Consider the following 25,845-nt stretch of genomic DNA (forward strand, 5'->3'; position numbering starts at 1 on the left):
AATAAATGTAGGTCGTTCTGTGGTTGAATCTCTGGATTAAGCCCACACACACTGTCATTATTTGATGGTATTACCGCAAACAGACGGTAAACGGTCTCACAGCCTCCTCCCCCAACCAGCTCTGACCCAAACACATCCCTCTTGCCATTCTTGCCTTACTGAGGTTCTCACACCCCCACACACCTGCTACATCTGCACATCAGACGGCATGTGAGACACCATCCATGAGCTCGGTGTGAGCAAGAGCGATTCTTGTCCAGGATTATATAGGTATTGTCTAAACCGTTACGAAATCCTGGCATTAGACTGTCATGTGAGCTAATTTGAACGGTTCATTCAGAAATGTCGGCTTGGCTCCCCCGTTCCCCATCAACCCAATCAATGTGTGATTTCAGTCACTGATCCCCCACCTTTCTCTCATTCACGGACTGGATATGCGGAGAACACATCTGTGAATGAGCAGCCATTCATTATTTCCACTTTCATTCATCAGATCGTGCACAGGCCTGATCTGTATTCATTAATTTGTATATTGTTTGATTGCTGGTCCAGATTCATTTGAGGAATTAAAAATGATAGTTCTAATAAATCTATTCCATTAAAAGCATTCTTTGACCTGTTTTGGTTTGCTAGGGCCATTTTAATGCTTTGTCAGGTCAATTGCACTGAACATTGATTTAGTACAGTATCTTCATTGCCAAGCTTTACAACGATTATGTGATTCAGATGACTCTATGCTTATTTGTACCAGCTGAATCATATGAAAGGCTACATTAATAAATTGGCCCATTTCTAAAATACCAACACTAAATGCCATGCAGTCAGGGATCAGCACTCTGCTGCCTGCACAGTCACTTTGATAGAGAATGAATCAGTTTGAAGGAAAAGCCAACAGCCACTGTGGTTTTTGTGTGTTTCATCACAGCTGCATTCTCTCAACAAAACCTGACATCCATAAGTTTTTCCAGGATTTGGACTTTGACACTTTTGTGAGGGTTTCAGTCTAGTTCTATTACTGTACTTGTAGTGCTAAAGTGAGGCTTGATTTTTTTTTTTTTTTCATCAGTCTCCTTTTGGCAGACAGCTATACAGCACAGGTTGCTGGATTCTTGACAGTTTGACAAAAGTAATTTAGGTTTGCAGTGCAGCAATCAGATATTTCCGACATGAGCTGGAGCCTGTTAAGCTTTTACAATGTTTTTTCACTCAATTTCCTTCAGCATCTACTGGGATACTGATCGTAATTGAGTTTGCTCATATGTAGCATATCGTCATGTCAATCTATGTTTAGTTCAGTCTATCTGAATGTACTTCATATATTGACAGTAGTTTTCATAGAAAAAAACACGTTTTCGGCTCATCTTTTTAATCGGTCACATTGTTGTAGCTTATTATTGTTCTCTCAAGATGTTTTACAGTATAATCCAGGGCTGAGCGTAATTGGATCACTCAGGATTGATATTATTATTAGATCTGAATGCAACCATAGTGATGTTATTTAGCAGCAAAATGTCTCTTGAAGCCTCAGTTTAAGAGCAGGGAGTTCCCATTCCCAGTAGTCTGGTTCACAGAAGCACCTCTACTCTTACTCTGCATCACTTCTCCTTTACACGGTAAAACTTATTGTTCAAGTTTCATTGACACAATGTAATGGATTATCAACATTATATCTGTACGGAAGTTGTTTTTAAGCATTATCTTGCAGAGTATATAAAAATAAACATTGAGAAGTCAAGGATCACGCATAGAAATGTAAAATAGGCATTGTAATGCACATTGTGAATACAACTTTACAAGTGGGTATCTTTGTCACAGTCAACATTTTCATACATCCAAATCTCTTGCCTTTGTTGTGTCTTGTTCTGCAGCTTATTGAAATCTGCCATTGCGATTTCAGTAAGATTTCAATAGGATTTCAATGTCACTAACGCTGAGTGCAACAAAAGCTTAAAGTCAATGGTACACTCTTAGAAATAAAAGTGCTAAGTAGAACCATATAAGGTTCTTCGGCTTGTCGTCATAGGAAAACCCTTTTTGGCTCCAGGTGGAACAAGGTTCCACCTGGAGCCAAAGATGGTTCTCCCTCTTGGAGGGTTCAACCAAGAACCCTTATAAAACCCTTTATTTGGGAAAGGGTTTTTTTTAGAAGCAAATGGTTCCAGGCAAAGGGTTCTTGGTAACACTAAAGGTTCCAGTGAGAACCATTTTGATCCAGAGAACCCTTTAAATCCCCTTTCCTGAAGAAAGGGTTTTCAGAAGCAAATGGTTCCAGGTAGAACCTCAGCCCTGGTAGAAGGACCCTTTTGGAACCCTTATTTCTAAGAATTTTTCAGTAGTAGAGTGAGTCGTCTTTCAAACTCAGTATATGTTCGATCAAATGTAATAAAAAATACATTCGGTTTTCATATTTTTTTCCTTGTACTGGATTAAAATCCTTAACATTGGGACTTTACTTTACTTCTTTACTTCTACTAAAAAAAATATTTAAATACAACTTTACATTCCAGGAGAAGGATATTAAATGTTGACCATTGTAATTGCTTATATTTGCTCACATACCAAACCACAGATGTGCCATCATTTCAGCAAGGCAGTTGCACTTTGGCACTTCAGATGAGACACATAATGTGACTTTTTGACCCGTGAATGAGTTTCATCATCTCTGGTAATATTTACAATACAGTATCTTATACTTTGTGTAGCTTTTATATTTAGGTGTGACAGTTGATGCACCTTGTAGATGGATTATCAAAAGAATGATTATTTGCTTCTCTCAAATATCATGTTCCTGTTAATTGGTCAAAAAACTTCAACATTATTAAGTAGATGTAACATATTGATCTCTGCACTTGTAAAAGAGCAAATCACCCTGCCATGGAAGCAATACTAACCTTTAGAGCTTGGGGGAGTGAATAGATGACAATATTTTTCAGTCACGTGAAGTATTTGTTTAACTTTATTCAGTGGCTTCTCGCTGTTCCAGCGTCCTGTAGTGATTAAGCAGAGTCATGATTTATGACTCATATGTTTTTCTAGCTCTTGGTTATAATGTGATTTGAAGATTTGTATGTGGATGTTTTCTTTATATGCATTTTGATAGACAAACTGCAGTGATTTGACACATGGACTTTTGGTTGCATGACAGTCTCCCGCAAATTATCCAGCCACTGTGCAGCCAATGGTGATGATATTGTAACTGTGGAATAAGGTAGCACTCTTCCTCCTGGATTAGAGAGCCAACCAGCATCAGAGTTAAATAGCTCTTAGTACAACTGAATGTTCCCAGCAGAGAAGGGAAAGAGATCGGATTTCCTGGAATGGCAGACAAAACATAAGCCCTCCCTAGGAAAGGTCACTTCTCATATTTAATTTTCTTTTAGTTGTGATAAGCTTTCCCCAGCAGTTAAACAAGTTAAAAATTGCTTAATATTTCATGTACCTAAAACTAATATGTCTTTTTGATCATAAACAAGTCATCAACAGTCACAAGGCAGTGTCCTCTTGCTCACCCTCTCATGTGAATTCAAGGAGGAGACAATTGTAGAGCAGCAGTGAATGACTGTCTGAGACACATTGACACATAGATGCAGGGTGAGAGAATGATCGCGTTAAGTTGCCGGACAATTAGCCTCACCAAGCTGAGAAAGCTCCCTGCTGAGCTTTGATAGACACTGACATCAATTCTGTTTGCAGAGAACAAATCCCTTGTTGTCTCTAGCCAGTGGGGATGTGACAGTGCAGTCTTTTGTCCGTGTGTGAGGGTCCTTGTGTGGGTGGGGGGCACTGGCTTACAGCTACATTCAGTATACAGCTCCACAATTTGTTGTATGAGAAACCAATAATGGTCGATATTTGGTGTGAAACACACATCAGTGTATGGGTAGTAAATATATTTTGCATGTGCGTGGGTTTTCTTGAGTGTCTTGGTTGGAATTGACTGTAGATGTGAGTGTGAGTCCAATCCATTTAAATATTGCTCCATTTCATGATGTAATACTGTATGGATTATTTAAAGCATTGTGGAATTATTCTTAACAATGGTTTTGAGTTGTATTTAAAGTCTGCTAGTTGGCAGCAAGCGTTTAGCCCTTTCACTCTCTCATTACCTCCACTCTTACTTGACAAAGAAACCTGTGTTGTTTATGCACATAACATAATTTTAACTGAGAATTTTTCCTTAAAATATATATTTTTTTGATAACCAAAATATTCTGCTGATATTTTTGCTGATAAAAATTGTTGTCCATCATTGGAAACCAAACTTACCAACTGGTTGATGGCTGTATTCAAAATCCCACACATATTCAAAGACCCTGATGATAAAGTGTTCCCTTTAATTATATCCGCGAGAAATGCGCGGATATTATGGAATCGGTCTCGTGCGTCCGCATCGTCGTCTGCGTCCGCAGATTTTAGCCGTTAACGCGATAACTGGAAAGGCGTTTGAGATTAAATTTTCTTATTTTTTTATGGGTCACATAACACCTGTAGATGATCCCAATTGATTTTTAGCTGTCTACCATTATTATTAATTAGTAAATTAATTAATTAATGATATAAAAACCATATTTTCGCCTGTATCTTCCAAAGTATTGCGGGTATTGGCTTCAAATTTTGCATGGGCATCACATACCACCTGAGAATTATCCCTATCTTTGTAGCCTTATTATTAATTAGCAAATTCATTAATTTATTATGCTAAAAACACATTTTCAGCTTTATCTTCCAGACTGATGGAGATATTGCCTTCAAATGTTTTACAATGATTCATTTAACAACTATCTACAAGTACAATCATTATTAATTTGGCTATGATTGGTAATAGTTACATAATAAGTTAACTGGTTAACTTATTAGTGAACACAGAAAAAGTAGTTAAGGCATTTTTTTCTTTATTATTGAGCTCATTTGGACACATTGAGGATATCATGGGTTTATTTAGCACTTATTCATAATATTTATTACATTATAATATACATTTATTAATTATAATATAAAAAATCGTTAAGCCTCCATTTCTTTATTAATGCATTGAATGGAAAGTTTGAACATATTTTATGCTTTTTCATGAAATGTAATGAACATAATGTATGCTTTTTCATGAAATTTGGACACTTTGAAGATATGGCAGGTGTGGTTAGTATTTTAATATTCATAATATTTAACAAGGTATAATAGGTTAACTAGTTTTATTAAAAACTAGAGAGAAATTTATGAGTTCAGGTATTCTGTGTTCAATATCGAGTTTATATGGATACTTTGAACATGTATAAAGTGTAGTCAGCATTATATCATAATATTTAACAGTTATTTTGTTGAATTTACTAATAATTAATTAAAACAGTTAGTGGCAGGTGCGAGTGCGTATACTTTGGGTATATTAGAAAGTTGAGGATTGGACAAGTTCGCGGATATACCCTTTGCTGTCGGCCCCCCGACAGCGTAGGCTAGTTTCTCAAGGAAAGTATATCACAGTACAACAGGATATGTGTCCTACTGTATGGTCAGAATCTAACACAGCTGCCGTTGATGGCCTGGGTATAGTGTACTTTGCCTCTCACCCAGTGTCAGTTGGGATCGGCTCCTGCTGCCACCCACACAGTAGTGGTGTTAATGGATAGGTTGATGACAACTGTAGCAGGTTAGAAGATGTGGGATACTGTGTATTCATGTTAACACGGCTAAAAAAATGTGGCCACATGTGTCCCGTGTCACATCTGAATACATTCACACAGCTGGCTCAGTGTGACCGGATTGCGGCGGGAGCATCTTCCAGAGAACCGGCGGGACCAACCATAGGGCTCCCTTCTAGGCTCATCGCCCATCATTGTCACTCACATTACATGACACGCATAATGGCTTGCACACATGCACACAGCATGTCTGTCAGGCCGCAGGAAAAGTGTAGGCTGGAATTTAAAATGATTCTGACTGCAATACACTTGGCAGTAGTTTCTCCAAATGATGGCCATCAAAATTCCCTGATGCTTATGTCCCGCAATCACTGTCACACACAACCAGACAGCATATGTTAAACTGCTGTGTGTGTGAGTGTGTGTCAGTAAAGTGGAAGGACTAGATGCATTTTAATTGAACAGACTGATCAAAGTGTCCACTTCAGCTACTGTTCCAGCATTGTCTTAATTATTGATAGTGGAAATAGAGTCTAATGAAATTTCCAGCATGTTGAAACTAACACTGATCTCTGCATCTCAGTCTCAATTATTTAAGTTTATTCAGTGTAAAATTAAGTTTCAATCATATGCAATATATAAAGGTAAATTTAAAAAAAACAATTGATTCCACAAAGGGTTTTGAGTCAATTTATTTTTGAAACATGGATTCTTTTCACCAGTACATACTGAAAAAGTGAAATTAACCAATCACTGCTCCATGATTAATTCAGTGGAATGAAATGAGTGTTAAGCAGAAATGAGTAGAGAATATCACCTTTACTACAGATAATTAGTGAGCTCTCTATCTTAAAATAAGACCCAGATGGCATAACCTTAATAGAGTTTATTCAATATAATTTGAAGAAGATAATAGGGAGGTTGCTGGAAGTGAAGTGTGATAAACTGGGATGTGGTTTCACTTTGTATGTATGAATATTGGATAGCTGTTTAATGAAGACGTCTCTCTGGGAACAGTTGGTCAATCTGTCCCCATGTGAACTTTGTCCTCAGTGGTGCTGGTCAGTCCAAACGTCAAAGGTCAGATTAGCCCAACTAAATTTCAGACCATCAACGTTTTTTTGCTGAAAATTAGCTTCTCTCTGGTGTTTTGAATGAGAAACCACATTTGTCCATCCGTCTACTTATACCATTGTGTTTATTCCATAACTGATATCTTTACTTGGCACAGTCATGCAAGTAGTTCATTGTAGAGAAGTGTGGTCCAAACCCACTGGTTTGAAAGTGACAATTTTGTATGAAGAGTGAAGACGTGCCAGTATTAGTCTTTTATCAAAGGGAAAACTGAATCCCCACAGTACCAGAGTGATCCTGAGTTAAAAAAAACTGCTTTGTTCTGACAGCACTGAAGAGCCCCACAGCCTGCTGTGATTTGGCGTTTCCTGTGTATGCACTTACTGTGCTTTCATTCTACCAAGCCATCTGTGTAGCAGCAGATTACCAGGTAGCCTTATTAATCCAGGTAGGCTGACCTGCATCAGTCAGGAAATGAAGCTGAGTGGAAAATGTTTTAATCAACTTGTATTTCTTCTCAGGCTTAAGGTGTGTGGCTTGACTTACAATAAAAAAAAAACATGAAAGATAGGAATCACCATCCTTTTGCGGGTCTGTGGTTATTATCTCACTTATACCTTTTCAGATTCTTTGCCTCTCTCAAAATTGCTTAGAGACAAGAAAAGCACAGATTCGTTTCTTTTTGTGAAATGTAATTGTCAATGTCGGAAGAGTCGGAAGCTGTTTTTTTTTCTCCATTCTGTTTTTAAAGACAAATTACATCATAAAGATGAGATAACACCTGGTGTATCATATTAGGATGCTTAACTATGTTTTGCTCTGCAGCACTCTATAAATAATCCGTTGAGAGATGCTCTGATTAAAGTTGTTTTAGTGCCCTTCAAAGGTGCATTTCCTCATTACACTGCACCATGTAAAGCACCTTCATCACTTATTAGATTTAGTTGGAAGCAGAACATTCTGCTAATTAATGCCGAAGCAAAGGTGTGTGAGCTGGAATCTGTTTGTGGCTCCATCACTGTGGTGTGTGTGTGTGTGTGTGTGTGTGTGTGTGGGGGTGTGTGTGTGTGTCTTTGACCCTCTGTCAGGTGTTTCTTCCTTCAGAAAACCTGAATGGCTTTGCTGCATCTCGTTTCTCAGGCAGATAAACTTACACTGTAGGAAGAGAGGTAGAATGGGTAGTGCCTGGGATAGTGAAAAACAAAGAGCAATGGAAAAATAACTAATGAAAATGATGAGGGTGTATTTACTACAGAGTGAAAAGAAGTGACTTTTCGAACCCCACCTTGTCACAGATGTGTTTGAATGATGGCACTTTGTGTCCTGATAATATCACAGTTGTACTACAGAACCCTCTTTACACACACCTGTGCATGTGGTTTGGACTCGCATAATCTATACTTGTCCCTCCTCACTCGCACGCTCTCTTTCAAATTCAAATGTATTTGCATGAATGGATTTAGTCGTTGTTGCCGTGTTTGACAGGAAAAAAGCAGCGCATGCACAAGCAAAACATTGATGAACCTTATAAATAGTCAATTAGAGCTATTGAATGTATCCACAATTACTCCTAGTATTACACAAGTATTCCTCGGAGATCCCCACTCCCTGTCTGTCTTTTGGTGTGTGCATGGAGTCTTCTCTCATTCTTGTACTGCCTTAACAAGTCCAACCATTATGCTTTCCAGAGCATAATACTTAGCTGCTATGAATTATAAATGCCTGTGGATTCCAAGTGACTTATTTTTAGAATACAGACACACACATACACAGCAAGAGAGAGATTGCTTTACCATGGTTTAGGTCCCCTCCTGAGTCATGGATTAGGCAAAGGTTACATTTTGGCAGGTGTGTGTATTGTTGTGCACTGCATTGTTTGTGCACATTTTGTTTTATGAATGATGCATGGGAATTGTTTGTGTGTGTAAGCCTCTCTTTACCAGTCATTTTTGTTTCTGTGCATCACTACAGGTGAAACAAGTAGGCCCTGATGTTGTTGTATACACTACAAAGAAGTGTTCATCTTAGTTAATTATGTATTGATTGTTAAACGTGAACTAACCAGAAATTAAAAGTTTGATGTAAAAAAGGAGGCAATTTCAGCAGAATAAAGATGATCTCATTTTATTTCAGGCTTGTTGTGAAGTTGCTTTTTGCCAGAGATAAATTAATGTAATATATAAATTGGCGCAGAGAGTTTACTTCTCTCCACAGTGCTCACTTGTTTCCATGGTGACAGACACATTTGTATTTTTGTTGTATTTTTACAACACATTGTCGTCAGTCGAAGGGTCCAATACTGAAATCAGAGTCAAGGATTTATTTTATTCCTTACAGCATTGTTCAGTGTGAAGCACAAATTAATCTTTCAATGTAAGTCCAGATTTTGTTCTGTGCAATTGATTTTTACAGGTCTGTTTTCTGTTTTTCTTTTTTTAAATTATTTCCCTTGATTAGATAAATATGTGCTGCATGCAATATGTCTTCTCCGTGGTTGAGACAGTCCTTTCAGAATCACGGAGAACTCTCCACTTGGAGTATGGTCATCTTTTGAATACTGTCACCAAAAGCAGAAGAGGTGTGATCCTGCCTGCCCCCCTCCACAGCCTCTGACTGAAATGAATGGCCCCATTCACTTACGGTGACACTGATTTACTATTAGGGGCAGCATCCTGCTTAGCCTAGCGGAATGAGGACTCCCCAATACATAAATCAAACCCCAGTGTTGTGAGGTGACGCATTTGGTTTATTTTTCCCCTGCACAATAGGATTTAAGATCCTGATGATACAAGATAAGTCAATGACCAGATGCAAGAATTGTGTAGTTGTTTTTTTTAAGATAGGAAAAGCATGTTGTTTTAATGCATATGTGCAGTTATTATTGACTGGAATCAGAAATGCAGTGTTTATGCAGCAGTGTGTCTCTGTCTCTGTCTCCCAGAAAAGAAATGCTGGAGGCTGGGTGCCTGCTGGGTGAGCTTTAAATAGCCTCTTGGTGACAGCAGGACTTAGAGCCTAATGTGAGGGAGAGCATCTTCCAGAGATGTCCATGTTCATTATTTAAAACTTAATATGCCTTTCATTTTCTACACCAATAATCCTGGACACATGGCCTCTGTGAATTCCACTGAAGCAAAGATGGCTATTAGTGATATCACTGTTTAATCCTAAAGTAGTCTGGAAGAACATCAGATATATTTGTTTGCTTCTCTGTGCTAATATTTGATATGTAGCTCAGAAAAGACAGGTTTTATAAATAGTGCAATGTCTCACTTTCTCTCTGTCTGCGGTTTGACAAATTAGAGACACTTAGACATGAAGCATTAGCATTGAGCCGGCTGGGGTTACATTAAATTTACGTCCCACTGTGGAGCCATCAGCAGCACTGAGGATTCAAAGCAATTAATTTTTTCATCACAAGACTGAGAGGGTTTAGGAAGGAATTTAGACAGTGATATGAATTGAGAACCATCTATGGTTGTTCGGATTGCTCAGATTCCAGTATCAAGTATCGGGTCCAATGCTGTCCTTGTGTACTACTACAAACTACTCCAATACTGCTGCACCTGATACCACTTTATCTTTAAGTGAGCTGAGCAGATATGGCAATGTCAGCAGTTTGTAAATACTTTAAGATAAGCAATGATGGCAAAGAAAGTAGACTTCAAGATAGGTACTTTGATAAAACTTCTAAAGAACCAGCACAACGCACAGCAAAGGATTTGCCACTAAATATTAAGTATTAATTTCAATCTAATTTAAGTCTATCTGTTCCTACAATTTTGCTCACCTAAAATGTATTGTTCCATCTTCTGCTGTGTTTAACATAATCTTAATAGAAATACCTGGAAATAATCTCGATTTATGATGTGCAGCAAAAATAAAGGAATTGGTCTCACTTTCCCAATATCATCAGATCATCACATGTTTAAACAGCACAAATTGTGTTTAATGTTGTATTTTATTCAGAGGCAAATAAAATTTGTTTTCAATGTTTTGTTTGCTGTATTGGTATTACTATACTCAATAGGAAATTAAGTATAGTATATGTGCATCCTGTGTTGTTACACTGCGTTTGGAGCAATAAATCATAAGCACGTTACAGTTAACTTATAGGTGACTGGATGTTGTCACTGTGTGTTACTGTTCTGAACTGTACTACATATGTACAATATCTGGATATATGAAGTCATTCAGCACCAGAGGCTTTTCTCTCTCTTCTAGATCTTTTCGCCCATATTTCTCTGCTTGGCCTTTACACACAAACGGAGAGAGAGCACTTTATCTGGAATGAGATGTTTGAATCTCAGTCTTAATGGGAAGCCCCGGGGTTAAACTGTACTATCTCTAAAAAGCTGTTATATTACTTTTCGACTAATCAGGATTAAGCGTTTTATTTGGCAGGGAAGACTTATGAATTATTAATCAGGTGAGCTGGCCTTCAAGATTGATAGGCCTCCTAATTTCATGATTTTATAAATGCATGTCAATCAAATGCAACATTAAACGTTTATTACCCACTTTTAACGGTGAATAAATTCCCTTCTGCCTAGGTTCAAACTTCCTCTGCGCCACCCATATCATCCCCGTGAAGAACGAGGAGGGCGTGGTCATGATGTTCATCCTCAACTTCGATTACATCCTGGAGGAAGGCAGCAGTGACTCGCTGGAGAGACTCAATCACACCTCACCTTCCAAAGCTGACCAACGTGAGTAAAAGGCAATAAAGGTCTGTTGAGTGCAAGAGAACAAACATTGTGGTAGCTTTTATTCTCAGATACCAATACCAATACTTATCAATACTCTTATTGTTACGTTGTGTTGTTGCCAGGGTCTTAACATTGTTAAGTTAGAATTACTTCCCCATCTGACATCAGTGTCATCTGTTTACTCCCCACCTATTTTGTCAAAGTTAGCAAAGACAACATTTTCAAGCCATCGTGATGGCTGGTGTAAACAATGCAGTGCAACATCAAACGTTATCCCCTGATACCTGCAGCTTCGTCATCATTAGGTGATGTTTGGGATGTGGAAAGCGACATTTAACGGGGTGGTATTTCAGGTGCATGCACTGCAAGTGGTCCTGTAGAAGAAAGAACAAGTCAAATGTAGCAACCAGACTTGACCTTTTACTTGTAACCTTTTCCTACATGAATACTGGTTTGTTTCTCGACTCAGTCCCTATTGTTCCTCAAAATTAGACATGATCCTATAAATAATCCTTAATGCTTTGCAATACAATATAATTGATTCATTGCTGTATCATCTTCCATTGGTAGAAACATTACAGTGATCTTAAGCTTCAGCTTACAGAAGTAATCATAAAAGCAATTGCAGGAGTTTTCTGCCAGATATCTCCTTTGGCATGTTGACACCAGCATTTTGCAGACACTGATGTGTTAGCCTGCCATCATCTGAAAGGTTTGGCCCAATAATAGCTTGTAGCCTGGCAGGATGGCCTGATGAACTACTGGAGCAGTGCTGGGGAGCACTCTGCTTCCCAGAGCTGTCGGTGATTTATTGTATAATGCCATTCCCCAGTGGTGTTCTTGAACATAGTGTTGATGCTTCCTTCCTCTTCATTGTCTCCGTCTTTCTCCATATTCTGTCTGTGACATATAAAGCTGGAGCATGGAGGACCAGAGGTCACCTCTCGATGACTGTAATTGGATGAGGCTGTTGCCTCATGGGGTGTGTGGTGAAAAGAGTTGGAAGCTATATGTGTTGAGTATATAAGTGAGTGGTGCGTGTGTCCTCAAGACACAAACCTCCATGAATATACTGCAATCCCCCTGATGGAGCAGGTATCTATGAATGAAATCCGCTTCATGTCCATCTGCATGTGTAAGTCAAAGTCCCTGTACGTTTACTTGTGAGGTCCAGATTTGTTTACAAGATCAAATATCAGAGCTAGACACAATCTCTTCCTCTCTGCCTACACACGAACTCTGCCATTACAGCGATTACCACAGAGAATTTCAGAGTTTAATCAGAGCCCTCCGTCAGCCAATTCTACAGACATGCTACAGCATTGCAGGAACAGTACTACACTATGTGCAGGAGTAGCTGTTCGAATGGAGTGATTTGATGATCCTTGTATTGCATTATCATGACACCCTTTGGGAATGAGCAGTAATGCTTGAGGTGCTTCTTATGGATTGCTCTTGTTACTAAAAGACACATCCGCCATTCTAAACCCAGATAGGACTCTCCCAGTCTCCGTTGTGGTGGCTGTTTGGTGTTTTACTTATGGGACTTAACTAGGGTCTCCAGTTAAACTTTAATTTTCTGTCCTTATAAACAAGTACGGGAAGAATTACAGCACAATTATTCTTCCTGTCATTTGCTACACTGAATGGGTAATATGAGGACTGGGAGTTCTGCTGGAAACTCCTCAGGTATAAAGAACCCTCCATGTAAATGAGATAGTAAGCACATTAACAGCAACATTTTAAACATAATCAAAACCAAAATAATTGAAACACAGAAACAAACAGAAAAACAGCAAAGCATTAAGGATTATTGTTCTAATCCTCTAACATCTGATTCGTATGTCAGAAAGACCTTTCACTTTGCCAACAACGGGATCTGAGGGCCCAATTAATATTCAATGCAAATATTACTCTCTGGTATCATAGCAACAGGGGCCACTGTGCACCGATTGGTTGTGTAAGGCGGCTGGTGATTTTTTGCAGGGAAAGTATGAAAGGGTGAGGTGACTGAGAGTGTGCACACACAAACACACACACTGGCACAAGTGTACACCACAAACAGCCTAGTAACCGCACTAAAAGGTTTTGCCTTTTAAAAAAAATATTAATTTAATACAGCTACTTAATGTGTTGCAATCAGCAGCATGTGCGGATGAATTATGAGCTAATTAAAAGATTTGTGGCGTATGTGTTTATGTGTCTAGGCTTACACTAGCTCTGCACATGTCAGTGATCATAAGCTGCCATCCATTATTCTGTGAAGATGACATTGCTTTAGAGCAAGATCAGTTGTTTAGAATATCAACATGGGTGTATTGTAGTAGCGCATGAGTGACGAGTTTTGCTAAGCAGGGGGAGATACATTGTCTTGTGTATCCTCATCATGATAAATGGTATTTTTCAACAGCACTTTTCTCAGCCACACAAACAGAAACATTCTGACTTGACAGGTAAAGTACAGCAGTGAAGAGCAATAAATTCCATTTCCTTGAGTTTTAGAATCACAGTATTTTTTGTAGAGGTTCTCCGCCATGTTCACATCCTCTTGGGATAGTTGAACAGAACAGATATTGTTAATGGTACAAGTTTTGTGCTTTCCATAATATGACGTTAAAATGTCTGTTCTGCAGAAACTTGGCAGTGAAGTACCACTTAAATCCTTACAATAAATGACTTGTTCTTGTCCTACAACACTACAGAGTTCCGCAGTGGCATCACATCCTGCACTGACTCACCAATTAAATGCAAATGATCGTTTCCAGCATAATCAGCATCTAGTAAGAAACATTATTTAAACTCTGACTCAAACAGACATGAGGCAAACATTTTCTTTCCCTCTCTTCTTTGTAGAAGGTGCATGCTGCTCCCTGCTGAGCCTGAAACATCAATTCTATTTTAACACCTACAGTGTATCTGAGTACATCCATAGCTGCTTCATGCCGTACAACACTTTGTGTTGAATAAACATGTCAAATATAATGTTCTTTAATTTTCTGAAAATACAAAGCATGACATAAAAATATGGTGTAAGGAAGTAATTCTTCAAATTTGCTCTTTTGATCTTATTTCCATGGTGGCTTGTGGCAGTGAGACCAAGGCACCATTTTCATATGTATAGCATATGTTCAGGCGACTAAATGATTCACAACATGCATGCCATGGATTGCAGTCCATATGTGGAATCCTGTAAGCGTGACTCGCTCTTGTGGTGTGCATATTTTTAATTCATTTTTAACTGTGTGCCTGTAGCCTAATGGTCTTATTCAGATATTTGCTAAATGCTAAATGTTATTGTAATTTTCATCACATTCACTACAGTAAATTATGCAGCATCACAAACGTCTTCAACTTACACTTAAGTCTCCTTATCTCCTTTGGGGCTATCAGTCACTCATTAAAATCCTACCCACAATGCCTTAGCGGTCTGACTTTTCAGTGCACCACTACCATTATAATATTTAGCCCTCCCCAATGAATAATTGAAGGAAATTGAAGATTGAACTCATGCCTGAGGCTGATTGAGTGTTTGTTTTCATCTGCCGGGTTTTTTGTTTTTGCGATATCTGCATTGGCAGGCTTTTGGGAAACAAGTACAGAATATCAGCAGGGATGTTGAACTTCTGGTTCAAGGTTTTGGTACAAATACACTGAAAGCACAGCACAAGGTCAGTGGGGGTTGTCTTGATTCCAGTGGCTCATTAAAAAACAATTGTGCATTGTTTCATGTGTTTGGTCTCACTATGAAGTGACTTAACTATCGACTAAGGTATAGATTCAATGTGACACCACAATGTTTTATTCTCAGTGCACTCTCTTTCTCCTCCAGGGAAAGGGAGATTCTTTCGTTTCCGTTTCCCAGCCTTACCTCTTCGGGGCATCAGTAAGCAGTCCCTGCCGCAGGAAGACCCTGACGTCGTCATGGTGGACTCTCCTCGTCACAGTGACGGCTCTGTGGCTACACATGACTACCAACTCCCCACCACCCGCGAGAGCTGCAGCCCCACATATGCTAACGACACTCGAGCCCTCATTGAGCCCAGTCATTGTTCCACCCCTGTGTCTGGGCCTTTGGACCACTCATCACCCAAGGGCCCCTGGGACAGGATAAACCAGGACCAAGCCATTGGCCGGACCCAAAAGCCGAACCAGGAGGACACATTAATTGCAGCTCCCTCAATCCCGGGTCTCACTCCAACTGCTTCCAGAGAGAGTATGTGCAGTATTCGTAGAGCCTCCTCCGTACATGATATGGAAGGCTTTGGGGCCAACTCCAAGATGGCCTTCAGAGACAGACATGCCAGTGAAGGTAGGTAATCGCCTGCCTTCTGCCTTTAATGCATCCTGTAAAATTGTGTTTTGCAATTTCAAATAAATACTGTAACAGGTATAATACTACTCCTGAAAGCCATTCACTGCAATTTGGCTGCATTAATAACCAACACTCTGTGGTCTCAAAATAGGAGATGCATGTGCTAGAATCAGAATTATGGAACGTTATCATCTGTACTGTGTGTTATTGATCTTTCTGTGGGTCCAAATCACCAATTAGTCCATTGGCCCTCATTAGTTTTAGGGTAGATGCACCTCAAGGTAGCTCAGTTTCCTCCAGGCCAATCAGTCTACCCCATCCCCTTTTCTGCAATCATTATTCGTATAGCTCCATATGGCTGACACAGTAATATGTCTACTTCAATCTAATGAATTGTTCATGGGAACAGTGTGGTGGTTTAATGGCAGGCCCAATTTGTCATTATAGAAAACCAAAAACCCTTCCCATCTCACCCCCTCCGTTTTTTCCCCCTCTCTAATGTGTTGCTGCTGTCACAGACAATGGGCGCAATATCAAAGGTAACGAATTGCACCCTGCTGCATCTTGGGTTATCAAATCTTGGGCACATCTACTGGATAATACTGGATAATGTGCACTGTATAGAGCCTGCTTGCTGCATGAGATTTACACTTCACTGAGGTTTATGTTGAATGCAAATGCCTGGATGAATGACTGATGGTGTGTGGGCACATCATTAAATGACTCAGTCTTAGTGCACTCAGGGGAAGACTCAGTAAAATCAAAATACTGACCTCAGCACGGGCTTGCATGCAGCACCACATTAAAATGTCTTCTGGATTTGTTCATTGAAGAAAATAAATGAAGCTTCAAAAGTATGGTACCTCCCACTTTCTGTAACCTCTCTTTTCCTCAATGCAACCTCGCCGCTTCCTGCCACATCACAGTGAATGAAAATAAACCTGCAAAGGGTGCTGCATACCCTCATCGTTTTCGCTTATTAAATGCAACAGAACTGTAGCAGTACCTACGCTGCATGAAGACCAAAAGTGGTCACTGTTTTGTTTATTTACACTTGATGCATACTTGATGAATTGACCAGTGTTTTCTTACATTTGATTTACAGCATTAATTCCACAGCTGCTGGTGCTTTATTTCCTGCTTAATGCCATAATGTGATTTGAAGTAATGTTTTATGTACTCATGCTGACTTACCATGCAAATCCAACCACCCTTCCATAATTCCACTATGCCCTTCACCTCCTATTTCTTTTCTCTCCTGGTTTGCTAGTATCTCGCTCCTGGATGGCTGGGGGTATGGCTTCAGCTTTGTTTTTTTTTGTTTTTTTGAGCCATTTTTTATGACAGCAATGCTTTTTCCTTATTGTGGCATGTATTTAAGCTGTGCATGCAATCTCCTCTGCTGTCTGTTTATCTGTCCTTGACTCTCAATCACTGTACTGTACTTTGTGAAACCGGAGAAAAAAATTGTGCAGCCTTCCTCGCTGGCTCACATGGCTGAATCAGCACTTCTCTCTCTTTCACTTTGTGTCACCCTCACTGAGCCACATGTGTAGTATGTGAAGTGCTGTCACATATTGTTAAAGTGTTGAGTGCTGTCACAGGAAGCCAAGGACTTAATGCTTGAGAGTTTTAGAAAACATTTGTGAAGTATTGTGTAGGCAACATTTTGTTATTTTCAGTAATACACTTGTGACCAGACTTCATCACAAAAACTAATGATTTCAGTGTGCAATGCTGTATTTTTTGACTATGTATTGAATCATTCTTTACATACACCAACAGTTTTCTTCATTATTTTTTAATGAAAAACTCTTTCTAGATGGGTCAGTCAGAGACTTGTGTTTATATTTCAGTATCTGTGGTATTCTCAGTGTTGTGCTGTGCTTGAACGCCTCTCCAGGGCAACTCCATACTCGATATCCATGTTACTGCCACTAAATGAACACTAGACTGTCTTCTGATTCTTCCAAATCACAAATCCTGATCAAAATATTTGATCAATAATAACCCAAGATGTGGTAAATTCTAATGTTGACGCTTCTCTTTCAGGGCCACTCAGCCAAATCAGATCCAGCCTGCTCGGTTCCACCTCTGACTCCAACCTGAACAAGTACAGCACCATCAACAAGATCCCCCTCATCACACTCAACTTCTCTGAGGTCAACAATGAGAAGAAGTGCCCCTCGCCTCCTTCCTCTGAGAAAACTATCATTGCCCCGAAAGTCAAAGACCGCACGCACAACGTCACTGACAAGGTCACACAGGTAAAAATGGGAAATGTCCTCATAAAAATCACTTTCTCAGTCTGTGAAAAACATTTTTCAAAATGAATGTGCTTTCAAAATAAGTGTACACTAATTGCTTCCCACTGCCAAAGGGAGTTTTAGCCACGCAGTCTTAATCACAGCTTTGTCTTCCCTCATTTTTGACCTCCGCCAAGGAGGTACTGTATATGTTTTCGCCAGAGTTTGTCTGTCTGTTAGCAACATAACTCGAAATGACGGATTTGGATGAAATTTTCAGGAAAGTGATTATTAATCATTTTGGCCATGATCCACACACGCTATCACTATTTTTATCGCTATTTTGTAGGCACTGAGCTGCCTTAGCGGAAGTCTGCGCTCTAGTTTATTTATTTTTTCGCCAAAATGATTATGGTTATATCATTATTATTATTATAGAAAAGTTTAAAGCGGAACTCGACCGGAAGTTCCTATTAACGATGTTTTTTTGATGTGTATCAGCGTCATTACCTTGTTTAAGAAGCCCTGAAGGTTCGAAACAAACATTTCAGCCATTGCTGAGAACGCTGTGTTTATTGTAATCTCGGGCTCAACTAGATCTCTGAAAATCCCGTAATAGTTACGTAAACAGCGGTTCTCCTGAACAGCAGATCGTCCTGCTCCGGGCACATCCGGTTGCGTACATTGAACCGCAGAAGAAGAATAACGTCCGTTGTGGAGGTGTTTCACGAGCGACAGTGTCTTCTGACTCTCGGTCTGACTCCGGGTCAAAGTCATAAAAGGGACTGCGGGGGGAGTCGTGAAGAAGCTATTTTTAAACACTGTTAAAACAATGTTTTGATAATCAGGAGCAGTGCATCCACCATTCCAGAGGGGGGAGCTGCGCTTCTGAGAGCTGGTGTGCTGAATAGTACTGGCAAATCACAAGCCTGTCTTCTGGGGGTGAAAGTTCACTCTGAAATATCGTGGCTGACGAACAGTGTCAGAAAAGAGGATTTCAATCGGCTCATTTACAGCAACTAGGAGGTTTTTGACCATAAAAACAAGTTAATATATGTAAGTAGACCTCCATAACTAACATTTATGTGCAACAGGACCACTCTATGTCACCTTTAAAAGCAGTAAAATTAGTAAAACGCCGCTCTGAGCACGGCACGCTCACGGCATTACTTTCATCACAAATCACACCTACTTGAACAAGATTGATTTAACACCCGCCTCAAAATGATTAACTGAAAGGCCAGGGCTCTGATGCATAAAACAGCAGAGGTGTCTATCTCTATCTGTGACAGATGATCGGGGATACTCTAACTGGTGCCAGACAGCGTCTAGAGCTCAGGCCACAATTCTAGAGTTACGGACAAGGTTAGAGGTTATTCTCACCTTCCCTGCCGCAGCTGGGAGGCATCACAGAGTATACAGGCACTGGAAGTTAATGTATCCCCAAGCGTAGTCCAAAGCTGCCCCAAACCACTGATTAGGTCTCAATTTAGCATTTTATCCATTAGTGGTGTCACAGATAGAGGGCAAAGAAATGGACCCATGTGAATGCCCGTAAAAATGCAGCTTCAGGTCTTAGAAGGCCTGAGGCTGCAGTGCGTCTCACTGACCTTTCTGTTCAAGCAGTAAAGTCAAAGCTATTAAGAAGCACAGAGGGTAGTCTGTGGTTTTTATGGACTTGTGTAACTTTTGTAAAAACCAGTCAGTCTGTCACTTCTGAGTGTCAGTGGTCCAAAGCTCAACAATGTCACTGTCAAACGACTCTGATTCCAGGAATGAATCCCATTGATCCCATTAATTAACTAGTTCATAATTCTAAGGCAGATCCACGGCAAGCACATTTTTGTGTGATAACAAACATAGCTCTACCAGTAACCCTAACAGAGTGTGTAAACACTTGCTTATATAACAGCAGGTGTTTAAGTGAGGCAACAATCAAGGTGAATGAACAGACACACACATATTCTCCTGGCCTTGAATGCCTCAGATGCCAGAGTCGAGTTTACTAAAACAAAAGACACTGGCATAACTCACGCGCTTGATCTTATCTATTCATAAGGCATGCATCTCATGTACTTATAAGTCTCTGAAGCTTGCTGCTTACTGTTAATGTTTCAATTTAAACTTCTCTGGTTTGATTCCACATTCAGTTTCAGACAAGCCAGTGATAAATTCATCATTTTTAATGAAATAACACTAGTCTTATAAAAAATACTCCAGCTCTGACAGTGCCGACCGAAAAAAGAACCAGTGAGTGGGAGAAAGTTAATGCTCATTTGCATATTGTTTGCCAGCCAAACAAAGAACAATCCCTACATTCTCTCACAAGACATTTCATTTGCGCCAAGTGCACTTAACTATAGTAGGTATGTTAAATAATTCAGATGGCATCTTTTATTTAGAAACAGATTGGCTTCAACGTGTTAATCCAGAACTGTCATTCTGCCAAACAACAGAATCCGCCCCGGCTTCCAAACAGGTTGCGGGCTAATGTATCAATGCACACCGAAAGCTGCTGGTGTGATTAAGTTGTCATCATTGTACCGTTGTTCACACGAGATTATTTTTTTTACACACTTGGATGGATTTGTCAGATTAGTGCCTCTTTCTTTAGAAATTATCTTGATTGATTAGTACAATTATTTAAAAGTCAAAAGCAATTAAATTTTAATGTGTGACCGTAATGAGACGTGCATTTGGTTCAGTCACTTTTAGTGAAGTGGTAGCCCAATGAATGATAGAACATGTTCCCCTTTTGGTCTCTGATTGATTTCAAAGGTGATCCTATATCAGTGATTAAAAGTGTTTGACCCTCACATCACACAAGGGCAGAGGTTTCTAATAACCAATTCAATTAATAACATTTGAGCTCTTGTGCAGTAGATCATCCCTCTGTACCGCAGTCCTCTCGTCTCTTTCACAGGGGTTATGAAGGTGACCAGGCCAGAGATAGGGTATTAAGTGATGGATGTCAAACATAGTCATTTAAGCGTATTTTCACACAGTAATTGTTTCTCTGCCCTTGCAGCTGCAGCACTTTACATTAAGAACTACAATGATCAGCTGTGTAAGACCCACAACCTCAAAGGTCCTGCCTGTAGAGATAAATAGATCTACAGTATCCTCTATTCACATCCCATAATAACCTTCAAGTCATTGAGACTCCTATCCCAAATGGTCAGTGGCACTCCTGTAATGTTGACATTAAAACTAAATTTGGTATATGGTAACAGCAATAGCAGAGCTAATGTTTGTGACATCCAGACTCGTTTGAAAGGAATTTAGGTTAATTTTCATTGCAAAGCATTGTCATGAATTTATGCATGCTGTTGTTTTCTGAAGACAATTCATGCAGATTCTTTTTCGGCACTGATACAATATCTGCAGATATGTTTGTCTCTGTGGTGATCATGATGAGAAAGATTTTGTTTCACTGCAGTATTAGTAATCTTTATTTTCAGCCTTGTAAAATAATGGCCTTGATACAGCCTGCTTTTGAATGCATTATGTACCAATATATATATTGTATCCATAGTTGAAATTACTCATTTTCAGACTAGAAACTAATTTTTCACCCTTCCAGGTGATTTGATATATGTTGGTGGGAGATTCCTGCCTCACGTAATATACACATACATTAGGATTATACAATATCTGCAGCGTTCATGTCCATCACATTAATCACACATAAACAAACATGACCTTATCATATTCTGTAATATAATTCTGCTTACCAGCATCATGCATAACAATGGGAAAGAACAGACATGTTAATGCATTTTTTCCTGAAGTTGATTTATTTATTCATGTTTTTAGTCATCCATTTATTATTGCACCTACACAAAGTCAAGGGACTTGTTAGAGGTAGTTTATAAAAAGAATAACTGCAGCAGAGGCTAATGTACCTGCATTTTAGTTCCAAAAACCCTCACTGGTTCTTAAATTTCCCATGACGGAACTTGATAGCATCTTATCTTAGACTTGCACTGCCTTATATAAGCCCGTCAGACCTCTCATGATCACAGGCAGTGGCTCTCTGTTTACTCCTATTTAGATCACTAGCTGTTAAAGTTGCATTTAGTCTCTGGAAAGCTTTGCCTGCTCAACTGAATCAATTCATATTGGCTTACAGAGACTTGGAAAACTTACCATGCCTTGATGATTATTTCTGAAAGCAGAAGAGGAAGTTGATAAATCTCCCTCTCTTCCTTTTCAGGTTCTGTCTCTGGGGGCAGATGTTCTACCTGAATACAAGCTTCAGACGCCACGTATCGACAAGTGGACCATCCTTCACTACAGCCCCTTCAAAGCAGTGTGGGACTGGCTGATCCTTCTGCTTGTCATTTACACAGCCATTTTTACACCCTACTCTGCTGCCTTCCTCCTCAATGACATCGAGGAGCAAAGGAGGCGCGAGTGCGGCTACTCCTGCTCGCCACTAAATGTTGTGGATCTGATGGTGGACATCATGTTCATTGTGGACATCCTTATTAACTTCAGGACCACTTACGTCAATGCCAATGAGGAGGTGGTCAGCCATCCAGCTAAGATTGCCATCCACTACTTTAAAGGCTGGTTCCTCATAGACATGGTGGCAGCCATCCCATTTGACCTCCTTATCTTCGGCTCAGGATCAGATGAGGTAAGATGAATAAAAACTGACTTAGTTTAAAAGTCCGTATTAACAGCCAGGGAGGATTGTAGAGAGTAACATACAGTAATAATTAATTGTTTGTTGTTGTTAGTATCTCAACCAGTTGCCTCACCATTCTTTCCACGAATTTGGATTTTGTTAGACGACAAAAAGACAGAAATAAACACGAAAAATCAGTGGCAGAGAATTGCATTACAGTACAGTGGATTTAGAAAGTATTTGCATTGTTATGATTGTTGTTTAATTTGAGCTAACCCTCACTGGATGTTTAATCTCACAACAATTACAATTTCAGTGCAGTTGAGGTGAAGTACAGTTGACAGTTTTGTAGGACTTTGGACACAAATGTGTTTGTGTCTAATCATGTTTATGATCACAATTTGGTTTTATGCTCAGTTTCAGTGTTCAGGCCCCAAACTGGCATTCAATGGTACATTTTCATTATTTAATTCTCATAAAGACACTTATGGTATAAAAAAAACTAAAATGAGACTGGATAAGAATTGTTTATTTTGTGTTCTATGTATACTATACATAGTATAGTACTGGATTTCAGAATCTCAAACCCAAAAGCAAAAATAACTTTTGTCGACATTGGCACATGCCAAAGCAGCAGAGAATCAGTCCCTCAAAGGTTTCTTGTGTGTCATTATACTAGTCCACAGCTGCTGCAGTTATGTTTATGAGCTGATTTTATGAATGTTTAGATTAATAACCAGTGCAGTCACATCTTCTTACTTTTGGCCAGGCTGGAAGGCCTTGAGCAATCCAAATTATTTAGACGTTCACCCTCCCTGACTAATCTGCCTGAGAGAAACTACTTTCTTTATGTATGGCTGAGGAATGAATTCAGTGCTCAGAGAAAGGAGTTTGGAAAGTGTAGGAACAACCAACATTTTTAGATATAAATCAGCTTCTAAACTATGGAGAAAATGTTGCATAGGTGTGACGTTAAAACCCTTCCACACACAACAAATCCTCTCTAATTGTGGATGTTGGGTCGTTGTGTTGCTTTGCTGTCAGATGTTATTGTGGCCAGATGCTGCAGTGACTGGCAGGTGGAGCAAAAGAAGCAAATATTTTAACCACACCATGAAGCAATGCATGTCCTCCTCAAACAGCTGCACTGCATGTCTGCAGGTGCACTGACGAAGTGGGTCTTCCTGCACACTGTGACTGATTTGTATTTTTAGGCCTTCTGTTCGGTAGATACATTTGTCCTTCACGTGTGTTATTTTAGGTCTTTGAGCAGAGAAGGGACTATTTCTATTTTTAGACATAATCTCAAGCACTTTAGTTGCCTGGAAACCATCTTTGATAATATTAAGATTCTTTAGCTAATCTCTCAGAAATACAGCAGGTTGTATTCTCTGATGGGGGGGGGGGGGTGAAGCACTGCAGGTTGGCAAAGGAAAATTAATGATGTGGTGCTGAATTTACCTACAAAAGCCAGTTGAGCTCCTCCCTCATTTTCATATCAGTGTCCAGTTGACATTATTTGCGTACTGGTTCCACAGTCACACGTAGATAGAGTTCAAATTTGAGGTCATTGCAAATTACTAAGGCTTTGGCTCGAACCAAGAATTCAAATAGTATTTTCCATTTATCCTGCTCAGAGTTGATTTATGCTCATAAACAAAGACAACAACTTTTTTTTTTTTTTTTTTTTTTTTTTTTTACCCAGAATGTCGTACTGCATGAGTGATTTCACTTTAGAGTTGACTTCTTGTTGTCTTAAACACTAATAATTTTTTTTCTTTAAGTCTAAGATAATAAAAACCCAAATATACAATGTTTGTTTTTATTATCTTTTTTTTTTTTTCAATTAATCAGTTTCCAAGAGTGGACATAAACGTACAAATTTTATTTTACAGTTAATACGTAATTTTTCATTTAACTTGGGCTAGTTTTATTCAATTCAGTCCCCAATTAAGAGTTTTGGTTCTAATTCTCAAGTGTCAGTGTTGTGAATACATCTGCCTCTTCAGTATATTCACTTTCACCAAAACCCAAAAATAAATGGGATACATTTGTTTTAGCACATCAACTTTTATCAGTGTCAGTCCAGTGTCAATGGCATACTGTTTTCACATGTGAACACATTGAATGTTTGATATCACTCAAGTGTCCAAGCACACAAATCAAAAGGTTACATCACAACCTTGTTTGACTCTTGTTAAGTGGCCACGTGAGCCTGGAAAGCCTCAGTGGCAGATGGTCAGGGGGATATTATTCACAGACATGTTTGATACAGCTGGTTGCTAATAGGGAGATTTAGATTCACCCCTCAGCTTCAAGCGCCTCTGACTTACTTTAAGACCACATTTTAATCAACATTACACTTTGTCGGCTGCTGTGTCATCTGTGCCTTTTACTCTCATCAAGTCAGCTACAGGACACCTAAGGTGACATACGCTCACAGACAACTCAGCACATAATTCAGGGCTCATCTGTTTCTGTTTCTGATTTATTCACTGTTTTGGTTGTCAGTGAAAGGGCGAGCTGTCCGTATGCACGGCAATGAATTATGGTGGTGATTTATGGTTGAGATTGGGAGAATGGAGTTACTTTAATGGAGCAAACACAAGCAGCTTCAGGACTCGAACTCGCATGACAATGAGCGATATATCCTGCCTCACATCTCTTCCCTTACTACTCCAAGTTATCTGAATAAGGGCTGCAGAAAATTGTGTAAAATATCAGTCATTGCTCTCAAACTGACAACCTGCTTAAATGTATAGTAATAGTTATTGCTGCCTAATGCAGAAAACCCTTGTGGTATTATACACCTTACTGTAAATAAGCAAGTGTATATGTGAGGATGCAGAACTACAGTAAGTGGCTGTGGATAATGATTTCCCTAAGGATATTAGAATAATTGTCAAACACGACAGGGAGTGGTATGACCTATTAGCATTCCTGTGGTCTTACTTATTGTGTTTACAGATTGTGCGACACTAATAGATCAGAACTCCAGCCCCTCGACTCCCCTCACTCTGCCTGCGTATTAATTTAGTCAAGCTACTAAATAATGATTCCAAGCTGCTATGATTTTTTTTTTATATATAGTTAATGTTGCTGTCATAGTTTTCACTTATTCACAACTGCTTCAACCAAAAATGTGAATCACCCATTCCTGCCTCCCACTTCCACTTAAAGCCATTTCTATTCTGGCTTGCATTATTTCCAGAGTCACATACGTACATGTTTTAGTTGA

The 25,845-nt window shown here is 39.3% G+C and overlaps 1 protein-coding gene across 1 annotated transcript in view; it reads left to right on the forward strand.

Moving 5' to 3' along the window:
* LOC310934600 (voltage-gated inwardly rectifying potassium channel KCNH7-like) overlaps nt 1-25,845 on the forward strand; it is a gene marked incomplete at both ends in the record, with an annotated part of 50,607 nt that overhangs the window by 9,659 nt on the left and 15,103 nt on the right. The window contains 4 exons of the mRNA XM_083898353.1: nt 11,261-11,416; nt 15,246-15,725; nt 17,781-17,995; nt 22,191-22,616. Coding sequence (XP_083754479.1) covers nt 11,261-11,416; nt 15,246-15,725; nt 17,781-17,995; nt 22,191-22,616 — 1,277 coding nt within the window. The remainder of the gene's footprint in view (nt 1-11,260; nt 11,417-15,245; nt 15,726-17,780; nt 17,996-22,190; nt 22,617-25,845) is intronic.

Source organism: Microchirus variegatus (assembly GCF_963457635.1).
Source record: "Microchirus variegatus genome assembly, chromosome: 1".
NCBI lineage: Eukaryota > Metazoa > Chordata > Actinopteri > Pleuronectiformes > Soleidae > Microchirus > Microchirus variegatus.